This window comes from Scleropages formosus, chromosome 24, assembly GCF_900964775.1.
Source record: "Scleropages formosus chromosome 24, fSclFor1.1, whole genome shotgun sequence".
NCBI classification, from domain to species: Eukaryota; Metazoa; Chordata; class Actinopteri; order Osteoglossiformes; family Osteoglossidae; genus Scleropages; species Scleropages formosus.
Genome location: NC_041829.1, coordinates 1934153 through 1952435, shown reverse-complemented (window position 1 = coordinate 1952435; position 18283 = coordinate 1934153). Strand labels below are relative to the sequence as shown.

Here is an 18283-nt window from a genome sequence, read left to right as displayed (position 1 = left end):
CCATTGCCTTCTTGGCTTATCTGCAGGACTGAAACCGAGAGCAAAGCTTCTTTTCATTGTTTATATACGACTTTATGTTTCTCCCTCTGTTCCTGTGTTTCACTAGCTTCTTTACCTTTAAGTAATTTCTTAGTATAATTATTTTATCCATTTGAGGGGGCTTCACTCTTTGTATTCTACTAAAGGTGGGTCTTTGGGGGAAGTTTAGTCAGTGATGTCTAGTTACGAGTTAGGGTTCAGAGGTGTCATCCTTGTCTGACACCGGTAAATATAGGTGATGGCTGAAAGGTTCTCACTGACACGTACATTTACTCAATTAGCTGATGCTTTTCTGCAAAGCCACTTGCAATGTTAAGGCACTTACAGCTGGGTAGTTTCTACTGGAGCCATTTTAGAGTAAGTACCTCACTCAAGGGTGCTAAAGCCAGAGGTGGGATTTGAACCTGCGACCTAACCACTCTGCTACCAGCTGCCAGCAAGGGGGATGTTGCTGTTTGTTAAAGTTTTGTTCTTGTCTGCTTTTGACTCTTGTGTTTCGACATGTCTCGCTTCCTCTCTTTCCTTTAATTCTTTGTTTTCCTCTTTCACTTTTTCCTCTGTTTTCTACTTTCCTAGGTCATATGTTCTACTTGACTGACAACAGAACAGACTGTATTTCTTGGGCAACTTTGAAATTTGAAAGTAAACTTGAGTCTCAATTTAAAACTAACATTTGGGACATCAATATAATTACAGGTTTGAGGTTCTTATGCAAAAATATACTAAATGTAAATTCAGTCTGTTCAAAATTTCACTGAAATGTTTTAAAGTCTTAGTTTTACTTTTTGTTATGAATAACTTTGTATAATAAAAGAGTGGTATTTTGTGGTTGTGGTCTATACTCACAGTTTATGCTTTTTATACATGGAGGGCAAATGCAATTAATTTTCTTGTGTCTGCAATTAGTTTTATCAGACACAAGAAAATTATCTGAATGACAACTCATGGTTTTGTACTTCCACAGACAACTAGCACAGATAATGGCTGTTGATCACTTCTATGAAACACTATTTGCTTTTATTGATTTAGGCTTGTAGCCTATGGAGCTGGTTAGTTTCTTTTTACTGGAGCAGTTTTAGTGTACCATGCTCAAGATCAGTACAGCAGTAGATGAAAGTCGAACCTGCAACTCTTGGATTCGAAGGCAATGAATCTAACCACTACACTATCAGCTGCCCCATGTAACTTTCTAGTTACATCCTTAACTGCTATCTTAGCCACAGCAGTCCCCCAATCCTATAAACCCATTTCACTAAATCAGTAACAAAAACTTTTTAATAGATGCTCAGTCAAGCAGGAAATTGCATATAGTATCACTACTGCAGGGAGGAGGTAATTTTCAAGGTTTTTTTCCCCAAGAGAAGATAAAGGGAGCACAAGTGTGGAAAAGCACTTATTGAATGTCGTGGGTATGCATGGCTATCCTTGGAGGCCATGGTAAAGGTTTGTAGCCATGCTGACTGGATTGAAACCAAAGTGTTTTCACAAAGATTTTTTAGTCTGTATGAAAGTTCACTTTGACTTCCATTTGGTTCCAGTAGTGTATCGCTCTCATTAACATCTCCGCTGGTTATCCCACTGGCAATGATTAGCTTATTGAACCAGTTACCATAAAATTATATTGAAGGCTTCAGGGGCAGCAGATGGAGCTTGTGAAAAAGCTGGCTGCCGTTTCTTTCACTGAAGTGAAAGATCCTTCACACTTCATACAAAACACAATGACAAAAATGTTTGGACAAAACTTCTCCACTTGGTTGTACGATCATGTGCCGCTTAGCGATGTTTCGCTTAACGACTGACCGCATATACGACAGTGGTCCCATAAGATTATAATGGAGCTGAAAAATTATCAACTAGCCACATCGTAACTGTCGTAACGCAATATGTTACTCACGTGTTTGTGGTGGTGCTGCTGTAAACAAACCTACTGCGCTGCCAGTCATATAAAAGTACAGTACATACAATTATGTACAGTACATAATACTTGATAATGATAATTAACACCAATGTTACTGGTTTATGTATTTACTATACTGTACTTTTTACAGTGTACTCTTTCAACTTAAGAAGTTTACTGTGAAACAGTATGCTGTGTTCACTGATATATGGATAAGTGACCCATTGTAAGTAGTGTATCTAGCAGTGCTAGTCACCTTGGTGAATAAGGTGTGTGGGCTAGTAACACTACATAGTATCCACTGTAAGTCGCTTTGGAGAAAAGCATCTGCTAAGTGAATAAATGTAAATGTTATGCCAGTAGCAGCATCATAAATCTGGTGTTTACTGTGTCTCAACTGTATTGAGGCTATATGATCTAGGTTTATATAAGTACACACTATGATGTTCGCACGATGACGAAATAGCTTAACGATGCATTTCTCAGAACATATCCCCATCATTAAGCAACAAATTTCAATTTGATGAATTTGCTTTGTGTGTTTGTACTGAAGGTGATGTACTAAAGTCAGGCCTTTCATTCAGATTCTACTATTAACTGCAGTTCAGTGACACAGTGGCCTTTCCATGTTTAGAGCAGAGGCACAAAATCAGACTTTTGACTGCAGATGGTCGTTACCAGAAAGAAAAGGATGAGAACCGACCTGCATCTCCTCCTTTGTGAAACTGGCTGCCTCGTCCCCTAGTTCATGTAGGTACATGCAGTCTGGCTTGGGACACTGCATGCTCTTCAGGAAGTAGCTGCAGTATTTGGTTGTACCTAAAGAGGCCTGTTGTGAGGAAAGTGATAAATGAAGAGGATGTTCATTTAATGATATAGACAGTAGGTTGGAGGGGATAATTCCCCCATATGTCTCAGATTTATAAACACGCTGGAGTGCAACAAACTGCCAAATAAGGCCACTGGGACAAAACTGATGCCAATATATGAAACCTGAAAAGCACATATAACCAAAACAAATTGAGAGAGAGGGGGGGAAAAAAAATTCAGTCAACCAGCACTGTATGCGCAAAATTTATTAATGAGCCACAGAAACTTGTTCTGACACATGCTTGCACTGCTTAGACATGATGATGATTTATGCAAGTGGGTAATCTCTTCATTTACAGGCATTTCATAATTGTGTTCATTATAACTATCAAATATCACAGAACAACATTTTACATGCAATACACAGTAAAAATGCTGAACCCCATTACATTTATCACAGACATACTGCGATACACCTGGACACATCAGTGATGTACCCTAGGGACATAAGGTGTTTTGGGTCTTTCGACATAAACCGATCATTGTACATTGATCAGACCCTGAGATGTTGGAATTGAGAATGCATCTGCAAGCTGAATGGGGAAACTCAACATTTTACTGGCTCCTGCAAAACCAAAACAGTTATAGCGAGCGAGCAAACAGATGCAGGATCATGTTTTGTTAATTTGCACATTTTTACTTTACTTGTAATGCACCAGTATGATAATTACTGCCTGCACTACTAATAGTAATTCCAACATTACAAGGCTGCAGAAATAACAGCAGCCTCTTGTTTACCTTTATGTAAAGTTCTTTTCATGTCACAGCTGTTTACAAAAATACTAAAATATTAATCTGATGCACAGCAGTCCTATTTCATGACTTACTTTAAGTGTTCTGCCATCAACAACAACATTGTTGACACACTGTATGGCTCTGAGAGCATCTTCGGACCGTATATACGTGACGTACGCGCTAGCGCTAGGACCCTGTAGGTGAAAGCAGGGTTAAGATGAGTCATCAGCACACTCAAAACACTTTGCTTTCTAAATGAACTTGCCAGAGCTGTCCAAACAACCCACAATTTCTCCTTGAAAACTTTACCTTTTAAAGGTTTGCATTTATAAATGAGGACATTGGCTAACACTTATGTAACATCAATGAAGGTGTGGTCAATTATCGGAAAAACATACAAGAGCTTAAAACACAATTATACACTTTAAAATGTTACCAAGAGCAAGGACACCTCTTAAAAATGCACCACATCCTTTCATCTCCCACAGAAAGTCCAAGCCATTACCTGTGAGCCCGCATATGATGTGCTGTTATTGATGACCACTTTGTGTATTTTCCCAAACTTCCCAAAATATTCTGGCCTCTTTAAAACCTGAATAGAGTGAAGGGGACAGATTACTTACTTTGATAGATTATCAAAAACTTACAACAAAACCTTGCTAAGAAAGCAGTTTGAGATTTTAAACATATACAGAGGTTCATTACTATACTAAAGAAAAAAAGTACAACACTCTGACTTGAGCTGACCACCTTCTGGTTTCAGTTGTCTACTTACCAGCCTTGTTTCCTAAACCAGTAAGAGATATTCTGTATTCATTTTTACAGGTACGGTAAAAGGTGTAAAAATACACAAATGCTCCCTCTGGGGTAGACTTGGAGAATATGCAGAGGCAAAGAAATAACTAAACAGCTACAAAACACCAAAACATAATTACAAAAATCCATAGGATGTGTGTCAGGAAACACTGACTAAAGAAATGGTGAAAAGTACTTAAAATTATACTACTGAAAGAAATTATTTGAAATACATAAGAATTTTGGATTTTCGGCTAAACACATCAGCTGTTTAGCCTTGTGATACACCTACAGTGTTCTTACTATGGGGTTCCAATTTAGCATAATGGCACTCAACCATCATGTGGTTGTTTTCCTTTGTCATGTGGTCCTAAGTAACGGAAGTCAACCATGTATATACGCAATCAGCCGTACACAGGGAGCTCCTGATAACAACTCTCATTCTTGATTATCAGCTCCGAGTAGCCAGTTAACACAACAGTGACAAGGTAAATCTAGGAAGGGGAAAAAAAAAAAAAAAAAAAAAAAAAAAAAAACTCAAGCAGACAAGACGATTACCAAATACAGAATAAATTTAACTAGGTACAGAAACTCAATTTCACTTAGCACAAGGCAACATAAGAATGTACGAGATGCTGTTAACCTAAAGCAATCACAACCATCGACTGTCAGTCTAATGTCACAACTGATATGTCAGCAGTACTACGACAATTACTATTATTTACGTGATATTTTCCCCAAAGCAACCCACAATGCTAAGTTACAATGATTTGCCCATTTATACAGGTCAGTAATTTTTACTGTATCAATTCAATTAATTTTTATTAAAAGGTAGTACAGTAGAAGAAGGGATCCCAACCTAGGTTGTTAGAATCCTTGTAGAAATAAACTATAAACATTAACTCATTTAAGTAATTGCACTAATGGAACATCTTTTAGGGAGCAAGGCTGATGACGGACTCAACATTTGTGTGAAACTTAGAAGCAGTGAACAGTGAGTGATAATTGAGGGACTGGACAGAGACAAGTACTACATGCTCTCTGGCAGGGATGTGCTCTGTGGTCTCATCAGGATCGAAAACCTTCCTTTTGCCATCAAAGATTTGGTGCAGAGCTTTTTGCACGTGGTCATGCATGCCACAATCTTAAAAACAGCTTAAAGAACAAAAACACCCTTAAACCAATGCAAAACCTTAATCTTGTAATCAAATTAAGATTTATATTTAAATATATTCATTTAGATGATGCTTTTCTCCAAAGCAACTTGCAGTGTTAAGCTACTTACAATTATTTACCCATTTATAGAGTTGGGTAACTTTACTGGAGCAATTTAGGGAAAATACCTTGCTTCAAGGGTACTACAGCTGGAGGTGAAGCTCAAACCTATGGGTCCAAAGGCAGTAGCTTTAACAACTATGCCACCAGCTGCCCCATCATCTAACATCAAGTATGTTAGTAATGCTACAGAGTTATCAAATTGCTCCAGTTTTTAAACAGTCTCTCTCGTGTACTGTGTATTAGTCTCACATCTTATGTTTGTGAGGTACTCTGAACGACCAACTCTGCACTGGACAAGCAGTTACTGACAATAAATTATAGTATTAAAAGAGGTGCTACAAACTTGTTGCAAATATGATTAAAATACGTTGGCGTAGTTACTGTAAAGCATAAATATACCTTTTATTTGGATGTTTTTTCCTATAAGAAATAGCAGTTGGATCGCAGTTGAATACATTGAATAATCGACTTTCATTACAGTAAACTCCATACAATCATTCACTTAGCTATATAGCAGATCAGTGCAACAGAACATGGGATATTTAGAGTCAGTTCACATGAAATACATCTTTGGGTTGTGGGAGGAAACTGAAGCACCCAGAGGAAACCCACATAAACACGGGGAAAATATGCAAACTACACAAAGACTGAGTGGCGATCAAACTGACGTCCAACTACACAGCTCAGGCACTGTGAGATGCCATTGTTACACACTGCACTACCATTCTGCCATATTAAGGCTCCGTAGCATTTATTTGGAGGAGCTCAGGCACAAGGCAAGGAGGTTTTTTTCTTTTTTTTAAACATTATTTGCTAGTAAGAGCATTCTAAAGCCTGCACATATGTTGTCAGACTTTCAGGCTTTATTGTTTACAGTCAGCGGTCCAAGGACAGTGATGAATAAAACACGCAGAAACTCCAGTGCTACTTGCTTGGCTGACCACTGTGGTTCTACTGAACCTTGGTTTTGAGATTCTGGTCACTCCCACAGGACTGCAGGAAATTGGACACATCGCCAGGGTATTTTGTTTTTCCACAACTCTCAACATGCTGAGGGAACCCAAATACCTACAGAAACTGCATTAGTTTTCATTTACATTTATTTACTTAGCAGATGCTTTTCAGACAAAAGTAGACCAAAAAACAGACTAACACTTATGTCAGTTGCTGAGCAGGAGGAATGTGCCTGGATTTTCAAAGTCTGATGAAACAAAAGCATTCACATGCACAGATTTACAGTGTTCTCAGCATTTGGATTTAATCTTGTTAGCTGCTTAAAAAACAGCAGACAAAACAGGATCCTTTAGGCAAATTGTTTACTCATGTTACTTAAGCTATGCATCATCGTGGAGTGATGATATGCCACGAGAGTCTGCTAAAATATTGAGAAATTTGTATTCTATCAGTTTTGTTACTGAGGTCACACAAACAAGGTCACTGTGTTCTTCACGTTAAAGTGGAGTCGAGATTACTTTTTTAATTAGCAATAATGAAAAAACTGATGAGACAAATTCTTCATAAACAGTCTGGGAAGATGGAGTCAGTCTAGTACTGGCTTAATGCTAATTTGAAAATTATAATGACTTATTCAAATATATCTGACAATTATTAAAGGATTAGCAAAGAAACCTAGTTTCAAATTTCCCCCACTTCTTAGAACCTCCATCAGTCCCAGAATCTTTGTGATCTGGAAAGGAAAAAAAAATCACTAAACATGTGAAGGAATCAGAAGTGATTCAAAAATTGGATTTCATAATCCTTTAAAAGATAACATGAAATTGTAAAAAAAAACATTCTTTGGAAGGAAAAACATTTTTTTCCCCTTGCCCTCTGATGGACTGGAGTCTCATCCAGGGTGCATCCTTCCATATGCCCTGTGTTTCTGAATTGGACAGGTGGCTGCTCACAATGAACAAATTAATTAGCATTTACTTCCTTTTGCATGAAAAAACCTCTTAAGTTCTCTAAGGAAGGATGTTAAGGGATGCCTACAGAAGAATGAAGGCAACAAGTAGTGAGGTCAGCACATCAGTGACTCTAAATTCCTGGCAGTGTGTGTTATAATGCTCTGTTGTACAGATGTGTGAATGATTAAATAGTTCAGGGGAGGGATCTGACACTGTAAGCTGTCCTAGAAAAAGGTGTCAGCTACACATTACTTAGTAACCACTGTACATCGCTTTGGAGAAAAGTACCTGCTGAATGAATAATTATAAGATGAAAGCAAGCAGAGGGTGACTTGGATTCACCTATTACTCAGTGATATTTACATATAAAAATATGTCTACCCAGTATGCGATGTCATGAGCTCATAGAAAGCGGTGTGGTACAAAGTTGACCTGCCCTCACACCACAATTGACCGACTCACCTCTGGATCAGCCAGCCTCTGCGAAAGCCCAACAACAAAAACCAGGTTCCGCTGCACCACCCGGACGCTAGCCAGGTGCTTGCGGTTCTCCGTGATCTTCTGTTTCCTCTCATTTTGCTTCTGCTTCTTCTCATTCTTTATCCGCTGAAGCTCCTCCTGTGAAAGGGGCTTATAGACCGCTGGGTCCTCTGGGTAGGGCTGTGGGCAGCAGTATAGACAAAGTTACATTCCTAGACACCTGAACTTCACTCTCAGATGATCCATACAAAAGCCATGTTCACGTATTTATCTGCCATCTTATTCAATGGTAACTATGCATAGCAATCAGAATAAAACATTTTCACAAAAACATGTGGTTTTAAGGTGCAAGCAAGCTACAGGTATTTGTGAAGACATGTATGGAGCAGTGGTTATGAATACTGAATCTGAAAGCCCTCCTGCTTTGAGATGCTGCAAAATTATGCTTATCTTGGATAGGAAATTTGTGTTTTGTAACACATAAACTAACAAAATTTCTGTGAATATTGAGTATAAATATAATATTTCCTGGAGAACGGGGTGGTGTGGCGGGCTTGGCCTCTGCCTGCTCTTTGGTGAGTCTGGGGTTCGAGTCCCGCTTGGGGCGCCTTGCATCGGACTGGCATCCTGTCCTGGGTATGTCCCCTCCCCCTCCTGCCTTATGCCCTGCGTTGCCGGGTTAGGCTCCGGCTCACCGCGACCCCACCTGGGACGAGCGGTTTCAGTCAATGTGTGTGTGTATATAATATTTCCAGAAATATTGAGAATTGAGTAATTCTTCAGTTAGGTTTTGTTCAAATACCAATGTCAGCCATAAGAAGCTAATATCTATTGTTCAAATAACTTCATAAAAACATACTACCAGGATACCTTCTCTGACCATAGGATTTGTAAAAAAGGCATATTTATTGACTGTCTGAAGCGTTACACTTACATAACCACATATAAACTGTTCTTTACTAGAACCCAGCAAAATCACACTAAGAACTCCTCAAATGAGTGTCAGATTATTAACTAATAGGCAGGAGCTCGTTTTGTTGTAAACCAGCTCAACAAAATGACAAAACACACTTTTCAATTAAACTCATTCCAGACCAAGAAATACATTCAGCATAAAACTAGATGACAAAAATGGATATCAATATTAGTATAAACATATAAAAAGGCGCACCTTAAAAAACAGAAAAAGCATGCTAAATGGGTAAAGGTTCAGTGTTTTAAATGACCGTTTCTGAATGGACTGAGACCCTGCAACACACCTCACAGTCATAGAATATCTATTTCACAGCCGTTTTATATATGACTGTACCTCAAACTGTGCAACTTGTCACAGCTGCACAAAATATAACAAACATGCAGAGTGCACCTCCAGAGCACTACGGATGTCACAAAAATTCTCATTTATCTGACAGTGACATCGGCGTCTGCTACTAAACTGAGAACTCTCATTAGCTGACAGTAACACTTGCCTTTAAAGTTTTTGTCACCTGTGGAAAAACATACAAAATATACTAATCGCATAATGTCTGAATAATGAAGTAATTTTTGAAGGAGAAATATAACTAAGGAAACTAATCTTGGGTGGGGTTATGACCAGCACTGCCACTATATGCACTACACCATACCTTCCTGCAGGCAGGGCAGAGCCCGTTCTCGTCCGTGCGGATGCGATGCCAGCAGAAGCGGCAGATTTGATAGCCACAGGTGCAAGGGAAAAAGTTGACGTCATCGATTTCAAGTGGCTCCATGCAAAGAGGGCACTCCATTGGGTCTTCCTTCACGTCGGGGCTACGGGACATCCTACGGAATGGTACGGTTGAAGGGATCGACACAAGGCAGTGCAGTTGTTCAGAGCAGGGGTTAAGCAATGCTGTGGGGAAAGAAAAGACACATGATGCAGTGAGGAGGGAGAATATCAGGAGTGATTTTGCCAGTCTTGCTGCTTTTCAGAAATATGACACACCATGTTAAAGCATGGGTCCCCAAATCAGGTTAGCTAATATACCTCCAAGTTTCTCACATAGTACCAAAGCACTTCACTGAAGCTCTTCCTTAAAGAATCTCCTAGCATTGAAACTGCTAACATTCAAAGAGAACTGGAAATCCCATCTTAAAACAAGTGAAAACCTAATGTACACCTGACTCTCACTCTCAAACTAGCTTCCTGGCACCACAAATGGAGAGACGAGTGAAAGTTTATAGGTGAAGGATTAAGACCTCAACAGAAAATGGAGGAATCAAAAAACACATACTTTCATTGTCGCACTAACAAAATAGCAACAGGGCTATCATTTACAGTTTAATTGTTAACTGTACTAACTGCAGCATTTTGTGAGGGGCAAGAACATGAGTCTCATGAGTACCACAGATAGTACGACACTAGAGAGACTGTCCCAGGACAGTACCACAGACAGAGGTGCAGATGGGGCACGAGGAGGGGCGGTACTAAAAATATCATAGCTCTGGCTGAATGGAGGAGGGGCTGGTCCTGGATCTCTCTTTTAAAGGGAAGCTGAGACAGGACGATGGCAAGAGGGGACTGCTGGCTCCTCCCCAAATCTACATTTAGGACCAACGGTCCTTGCCCAAGCCAGTTACAACAAGCTGTAATGTGCAGCCAGGTTTACTTTCAGTGTAAAGTCTGCCACAGAGTATATGAGGTCCATTCAGTCTGCTTGGTATATGAGCATTAGAGGTCTACATTAACATTAGCAGAAGGCAGGTCCATTAAGTTCTGGAAAGCCCATAGATTAGGACTGCATTAGTGATGAATTCTAAATGAGTGAAACCATAAGTTTTTCCACTATGCACAGGGATCCCTGCTGACATAATGAGGGAGACCCTCCTTCCCATCAAGATGTCAGTGGAGCAGCATACTAGTCAACAGACTGCCCCCGATGGGCCTTGTCATGCATAACAAAGAGCTCGAGCTTTCTGTCTGTGAAATCAGGCTTTTCTGAATGTGGGTGAGTTCCTGATCAGCTGAAGAGGACAAACGGGAGTGCAGACAACAAAGCGACAGCAATGTATTACGGGAACCATGCAGCAAATCAACCTGGGCAGAAGGTGCTGCATTGACAGTAACTTGTAAACATAATGTTGCCCATTTAAATTCTAGGACGCTACTATAATACCTTTCAGCACTAAGTACTAAAATTGCTAAGGCAAAAATACAGCCGTATAAACAGGCAAAAACTAGTTAATTTGGGTAAAAGCACCAGGTAAGAAACTAAATACACCTTACAGTGTATGCCAATGGCTGCCTAATACAAAAACACAAATGAATTTGGAATTTACTAAGATTTTCAGTGTAGTGCCCAGTCACAAGTGTGGCAAATGAAGCATTAAATCGCAAACTCTTTTTTTTTTTTTTTTTTAAATAAACATTGGGGAAACTTCTCTTGAAAATATATGCATGAGTCTGACTAGTGAACCTAATCAAGACAAATGAAGCATTTTCAACAATTTAAAAAATTAAACTGCAATCTTTCTATTCAAGATTAAAATTTGGCAGAATGTCCGATTTCAGTTCACATCTGAGATCAAGCATCACAGCCAGAACTTAAGATCTACATTTAAACTTGAGAACAGTTATTGAAGAAAATGATGATCTACAGTTACATGGCAATGTTGAATATAATTTGGAAGCAGGACTAATGAAATGAGATATGAGAGGTGCAAATATGCCATGGAGTTTTCAAATGCCAGTTTTTCTGTTTAGTTCCCCCTCAAAAATGTACAATTATTTTTGCTGCACAACAGTTTTACAGAACTGAAAGAACAACAGAGTAAACTTTTGTTTGGTACCACAGCCTGATTTGAAAAAACCAAGACAACCATACTTCTGTTCCCCATTAGCCACATGGGGCAATTGGTGAACATGTTGCTGACCCCAGTATGAACTTCATCTCTCCTACTGGAAGACTGACAATTTCTTGCAAATACGGACTCTCGCAGCCATTAAACAAATGTCACCTGAGACTGATGTTTCTATACATCTTGTCTGTGTCTAACTCTAGATGTGCCGAGTCCACGTGCATCAGGACACTACCACTTTAGAGAAAGGTTTACTTCACTCATTGTAAACGCACTCCAAATGCTACTGGTTCAGTGAGATGTGTTCAGGTGTCCACCACCTCATTTCTTCTCAAGACCACAGTAAACTGTAGGTTCTGACCCATGTAGGGACTACTGTAAGTCATGCACTAACTGACAGAGCCCATGGGAAAGTGTGCCCATGAGCTTCACTTAATTGGTTAATTGGTTTTAAAAGAACCAGGATACACACTGAACAAAAGGGGAACAAGTGTTTTAATCTGTGGTCAAAGTATACTGCAGTGCATATAGGGCTGACTGCCTCTTCCACTCCATTACAACAATATTAACTGAATTATGGTGAAATAAAGTCATAAATTAGGATTAGGAGAAATTCCTTTTGCTGCCTCATGGGAAGAGCTGACTGGAGTTATATTCAAGAGCGTGTCCCCTCCCCCTCCAGCCTTATGCCCTGCGTTGCCGGGTTAGGCTCCGGCTCGTCGTGACCCAGCTTGAGACAAGCAGTTTCAGTCAGTGTGTGTGTGTGAGTGTGTGTGAGAGAGAGAGAGAGAGAGAGAGAGAGAGAGAGAGAGAGAGGCAATAAGAAAAACAATTACAAAAAGTTCTATCCTTTGGAAGGGGAAAAGGTTTTCACAGACATTAACTTGTATCACAGCTATGCTGCACACTTCTTCAAAAACATCCATCTTGAGACAAAGTTCAATATAAAAATGACAGTACAGAACAAAACGCGTGAATAAGTGCTTTTCCCCTCAGCCTAACTTTAGGAACTGTAAAATAAAAGTGACTTCTTTGAGGAGTGAACTGAAATCTCTTATATATGCAGAAACAGCTGTATAATCAGAATGACACCAAAGTAATTCAATAGAAAGCAGGAAAATAAACAAGCAGACAATATTATACTTAAACTAAGCGGTTCCATTAATAACTGTAGCCAAAATAAAAACAACTATTTCTTTAATTTTGGTAGCCACAAAGCAATGAGCACAAGGTAACTGCTGACCTCATGCACCTCTACAAAACCTCAGCCGAGATCTTTATCACATTGCTGAGAATTACGTAGCATGTTTTAATAAGTGGGCCATGTTTTACAGCTTTTGGTACTGAACAATGTGCCCTGGTGTGGGAAACACCTAACTTTACAATACACATGCGGATTTTAAGTTGAGTCTTTTGGGTGCAAAGAAAGAGCCGTAACGGCTGTAAGCGCACAGGCAGGTAGCGTCCATGCAATCATGTGGGAGTATCAATAGACAACTGTAAAACTTTTGTTCTGAAAACCCAAGTCAGCCTGAAAAGGTTCATATGCCTGATAAACAACACATGAGTCATCATGACATTGGCTTGACTGACCACGAGGTCAGACAGGAAATGACAGCATCTCATTAGCAAAGTGTTGCTCCAGGATTGATTCAGATGCCAGGGAGTACTCATTCAACTCAATTCCTGGCAGGATAAAACCTGCAACTGGCCCTTTTGTTTTCAATCCACCTGCCTGAAAGTGGACCGATTCATCTAAGGTTTTAAAATCCCTCCTTGGAAGGAAGGCATCAAACCTCATGCTTTCCTCTTTCATATAAAGTAAGAAAATAGCACCACCTCCAAACTGCAGCAGCTGATGGAGGGAGTGGGTGGGCCTATTCAAGATTATAGCCACATTAAAACAGTGAGTTGTGAAATGAACTCCTCTCTCTAAGAACTTTCACAGTCTTCTGAAAGACACTGAACAACAGAGCATCTTCTTTCCATAATATTTGGAGGCGGTATCTGTAAAGGGCTCATAGCAATTTTTTTGGAACAACAGAATGTTTGATTTAGTGACTTGGGGTCAAAAGGCAGTCGAGAGGTTAAGAAAGCAGACTTGCAACCAGAAGGCTCTTGATGCAAAGCTGCTCAGTATTTTTTTTAAATACTTATTTCTTCTAGCTGAAGTTTAACTAAGCACTTATATATGTACATACACCCATTAAAAAGATGGTTTAGTATGCACTGTGTTAATTAACGGTTATGGAAAACTTGTGATCAAAAGACCCCACCAGCATTATTACTCTGACACGTTTTTCTACAGAAACTTACAAATATTAATTACACTGAGGACTTGAAGGTCCACATGTACAGGATTTTTATAACTTCAGAACATTTTTCTTATGAGGAGAAATATACCTTTACAATACACATCTTCAATAAGACTTTTATAAAACTGTGTGTTCTGAAAACAATAATAAGCAATATTTGGGGATGAAAAAAACTGCAACAGGTAAGTATCCTGGCTGACTACAATCTGGGTTATTTTAAGAAAAAAAGCAAAGAAATTATTTTTCCAAAATAACTTTAGAATGCCTGCAAACAGCTATGTCCAAACTAAGTGTGACCGGTACACTTACGTCAGCCAATATGGACCCACAGAGCTACAAAATGCCGAGGCTCAGTGAGGTTCACCAGTCAACATGCCACTGACTTCTTAATATCATTAGCAATCAGGACCCATTTTTCCTAAGCTAGTACTAAACATCTGGCAAATAATTCTGACTTTAGGCTCAGCTAGTCTGAAGGCTACATAGAGACTGATTTCTGCCTATATGTATGTATTCGAGCCAACAACAGTGAGATCATGAACATGGAGAAGATACATTTCAAAAGTCTTGGAACACACATCGCATGTTAAAGGTAAATTCTCATGAAATGTTGCAAACTGCAAGAGATGGGGTCCTCTAACTAAATACCTAAATTTTACTTATGTCTAATAAACTGAAATGGAAGTTTGAACCCAAGAAAGAGACTACGTTGTGCACTGTACTGAGGATTTTCATTTGGATACCCCAGTCTAAAAAACACAAACTACTCTTAATCTGTTAATACAGTATAATTTTTCCACCAAATACAACTTTCTTATACACCTACCCAAATATCTGAAGTCTGTAAAGCTGAGATGTATACCATGTGAAACTATAATCTCTGTTAAAAACAAACTCCGGGCTTTGTCACTCTCTTTTTTTGAAGATTAGTGTACCTATCACCCAAATCTATGTATTATTATTTGTTCATCTATGGAACTTTGCTCCCCAACATAGGCTGGCTGTCGCATTCACAAGGAGTGCACAACCCACAGATTTTCAGTTTTGGCCTCAGAATAATTGAACAATCTCCCTTCCCTTCTTCCAATCCTCCTCAAAACTGCTGAATCTCTCCCAGCATTCCAGAAGGGTCTCAAAATCCATTTCTTCAAAAATCTCCTGACAAGTACAAGAACTTGTAAAATACCATCTAGTATGTTTTATATACAGTATATTCATATTGCAGACACTTTCTTCCAAAGAAATTTACAATGAACATGCATTGATTGGTATGTATTGATACCTTTTCACCAAAAATTACTTACAATGCTAGATTGAGTACAGCCCACGAACTACAGTGAATCGCTAATCTATACACAAGAGCGACACTCCCACTCTGCACAATTTAGTCACCAATTCAATTTAAACATGTGTTTGGACTCTGGTAGGAAACCAGAGCTACCAGAGGAAACACACACTAAAACAAGAACATGCAAACTAAAAAATAAGCAAGGACAAAACCAACATGCTCGCACACTGTTGGTCAGGTGCTGTAGCAACAGCGTTACTCGCTGCACCACTGTGCTGCAACAATTTCCTATGTATCTGAACCCCAATTCTACAGACAACTACCAGAGCAAATTTTACATTGTAATAAGTACTTTGCTTCAGAGAGAAGCATCTGTTAAGGGACTGAAAGCTGCTTGTCTTAAAGATGAATCGGTGAGTGGCATGTGCAGAACTGAGGACACAGTCAGTGTCTTCATGATCATGGTGAAGGGAGAGTCAAAGTGCAGTTTGTTTGTGTTTTTTTTTTTTTTTTCCCCTGACCAGAGACTCTTCTGTTCTGCAAAGTCCCCAGGACTGGTACTGAAACATCACTTACCACCCATCAGCAGCCACACTTGTGTTACTGGCTGGTCCCACACACTTTCCTGCCACACACAAACACACACACTGACAGTTCGCAGCATATGCATTACTAATATAACTGGTTACTATTACATGTTTATGTAGACCACAAGGTATGGCAAAAACACTGCTCAAAAACGGAATGTCGTTAGAATGTTCAAACGTTTCCACGAACATACAAAGAAAGAGTTCCTTATTATAATTAAAAGATTGCAGGCTTAGTGTATCTTACGTATTTAACGAGAAGAGTAAGAGGAACTGCTAGGTGACTTCACTACTATTGCCACTCAACGAAAACTCACTATTAGAGGCACACAGACGATTTAAAAAAAACAGAAGTCTGAACATTAAGTTAACACAGGAACTTTTACAGTTTTTATTGCGTGAAAGTGAGCGGTGGACATGCGCCCTAACTCTGTCCAACTCGGAGCCCGTTGTGGAAATGCGAGCTGACCGAAGCTAGAGCTAAATGAGCGAGGCATAGTAGTTGGTGACCAGAGTGAGTGACAGCGGTGCACAACATCAAGAGGAAAACAGCAGTGAGCAGTGGAGAGCAGAGGCGATCGAACGAGACGGACCGCGTAACGCGGGTTCCCTCCGAACACACACAGCCTGAGCTCGCGGCTACACCCGCGCTCAACTGTGCGAAAAAAGCCGGTCGGTGCGAACAACAACGCCGGGCCACACGTCTGACGTCAGACTAGCTACTCCAAGTTACACCGCTTCGTCTTAGCGCGCCAAATCGCCCGACGTAACCAGTAAAACAGTATTTCTAACAGCCTGTAAGGGTTATAGTTGTTGTTTTTTTATTATTTGTGAGGCGTAAGGCCTGCACCGCCCGGCGAAGCCTGCAACTTTCCTACCCGTCGGACGCGCACACTGTGGCACTTCCTCCCGGGCGGCCGCTGCCGGCCTCTCCCTCCCCCGTTTCCCACAGCGGGGTGCTACTGAGAAAGGGTGGGACAGTGGTGAAAAATGGATTTGTAAACATACATACACGCGTAGTCGTTGTGTTACCTTACTGTATAATCTTGAGTGGTTCATAGCGACAGTTGTGGGATACTCACCCTGTCTCTCTCTATTTGCTGGGATTCCTCTCACACCAAATTGGGGTGGGGATTGATTATCTTTCTGTACTGCCAAGAATTGTGTGACCAAGGCACCTTGGAATCTGATTGCGTTTATTTTCTCCAGATCGGGTCTGATTATTTTGAGAAAATACCTCGCTTTTCCTCTCAGTCTCTCAGTGTGTAGCAGCAACACCTTCCAGCCACCATCTTACATTGAAATTGGGAGGAGGGGGGGGGTGCGACCATTCACGCAGTATTGCGCTTGCGCAGATTTGTAAGCGCGCATAAGTGGGTAATGTAGTTTTATAAACGAACTTTATTTTCTACTGAACAATATAATTGTTTTTGATATACCATTCCTCCATAAAGATGAATAAATGTGAAAATACCCTAAAGTAACAACAGCAATGATATGTAAGAATGCCTTTAAGAAATATTTGAAGATGAAGCATGTTACAATAAATAAACGATACTAAGAACTTGAAAATGACCATCTGCAAATACACATCAGGAATGTAAACTTATAACGAGCTCTTAAAGATCACAGGTAGGTACACTACTCAAAAGTTTTGAACTATCCAGAAATGTTCATTTTTTTATTATAGAAACTGATATTTCTATTCACCAGAGTAGTGTTACATTGATCAGAGATGGTAGTCAGTACATTGACAAGGTCATAACATTATTTTTATTTCATGTAACTGTTCTATGCATTGAAATTTACATTCATCAAAGAATCCTCTCTTGTGCCAATCAGTCTGTAAATGACACTACCGTTTCTTCACCAAATCAGAATCTGATTTATTTGGCCAAATATGCACACACATACAGGGAATTTGGATTTAGTTCCCAATGGCTCATAGTGTACAGTAGACAAAAAAAAAAAACACAACATACATACATAAATACATACATACATACAGGGATTCATTTTGGGGGGAGGAATAAATAATGGGGGGTGGAATAGATCATCAGGGATCAAATAAATAATGAGAGAGAATAAGTAAAAGGGAGAAAGTATTACACAGTGATCTGTAGTGCCTGCCGGCTGGGAAAAGTTCAAAGAAGTTGTGGCCCGGGTGAGAGGGATCTCTCACGATATCCCCTGCCCATCTCCTGATTCTGGAGGAGTACAGGTCCTGGAGGCAGGGCACTCTGGAACCAATGACCTTTTCGGCAGACTCTAGATTC

At 39.8% G+C, this 18283-nt stretch overlaps 1 protein-coding gene across 2 annotated transcripts in view; it reads right to left on the bottom strand.

Annotated features, from left to right (window-relative positions):
• Positions 1–17298, bottom strand: part of LOC108936580 (CCR4-NOT transcription complex subunit 4-like) — a 37020-nt gene extending 19722 nt beyond the window's left edge. Inside the window, exons 1-6 of one of the 2 annotated variants that reach the window (XM_018756036.2) lie at positions 17090–17298; positions 9627–9871; positions 7984–8181; positions 4047–4133; positions 3634–3735; positions 2640–2765 (exon numbers count right to left, since the gene is read on the bottom strand). In XM_018756036.2, coding sequence (XP_018611552.1) covers positions 2640–2765; positions 3634–3735; positions 4047–4133; positions 7984–8181; positions 9627–9800 — 687 coding nt within the window. In that variant the 5' untranslated portion in view covers positions 9801–9871; positions 17090–17298. The remainder of the gene's footprint in view (positions 1–2639; positions 2766–3633; positions 3736–4046; positions 4134–7983; positions 8182–9626; positions 9872–17089) is intronic. The other variant, XM_018756037.2, reaches the window with a different exon arrangement.
• Positions 17299–18283: the final 985 nt, after the last annotated feature.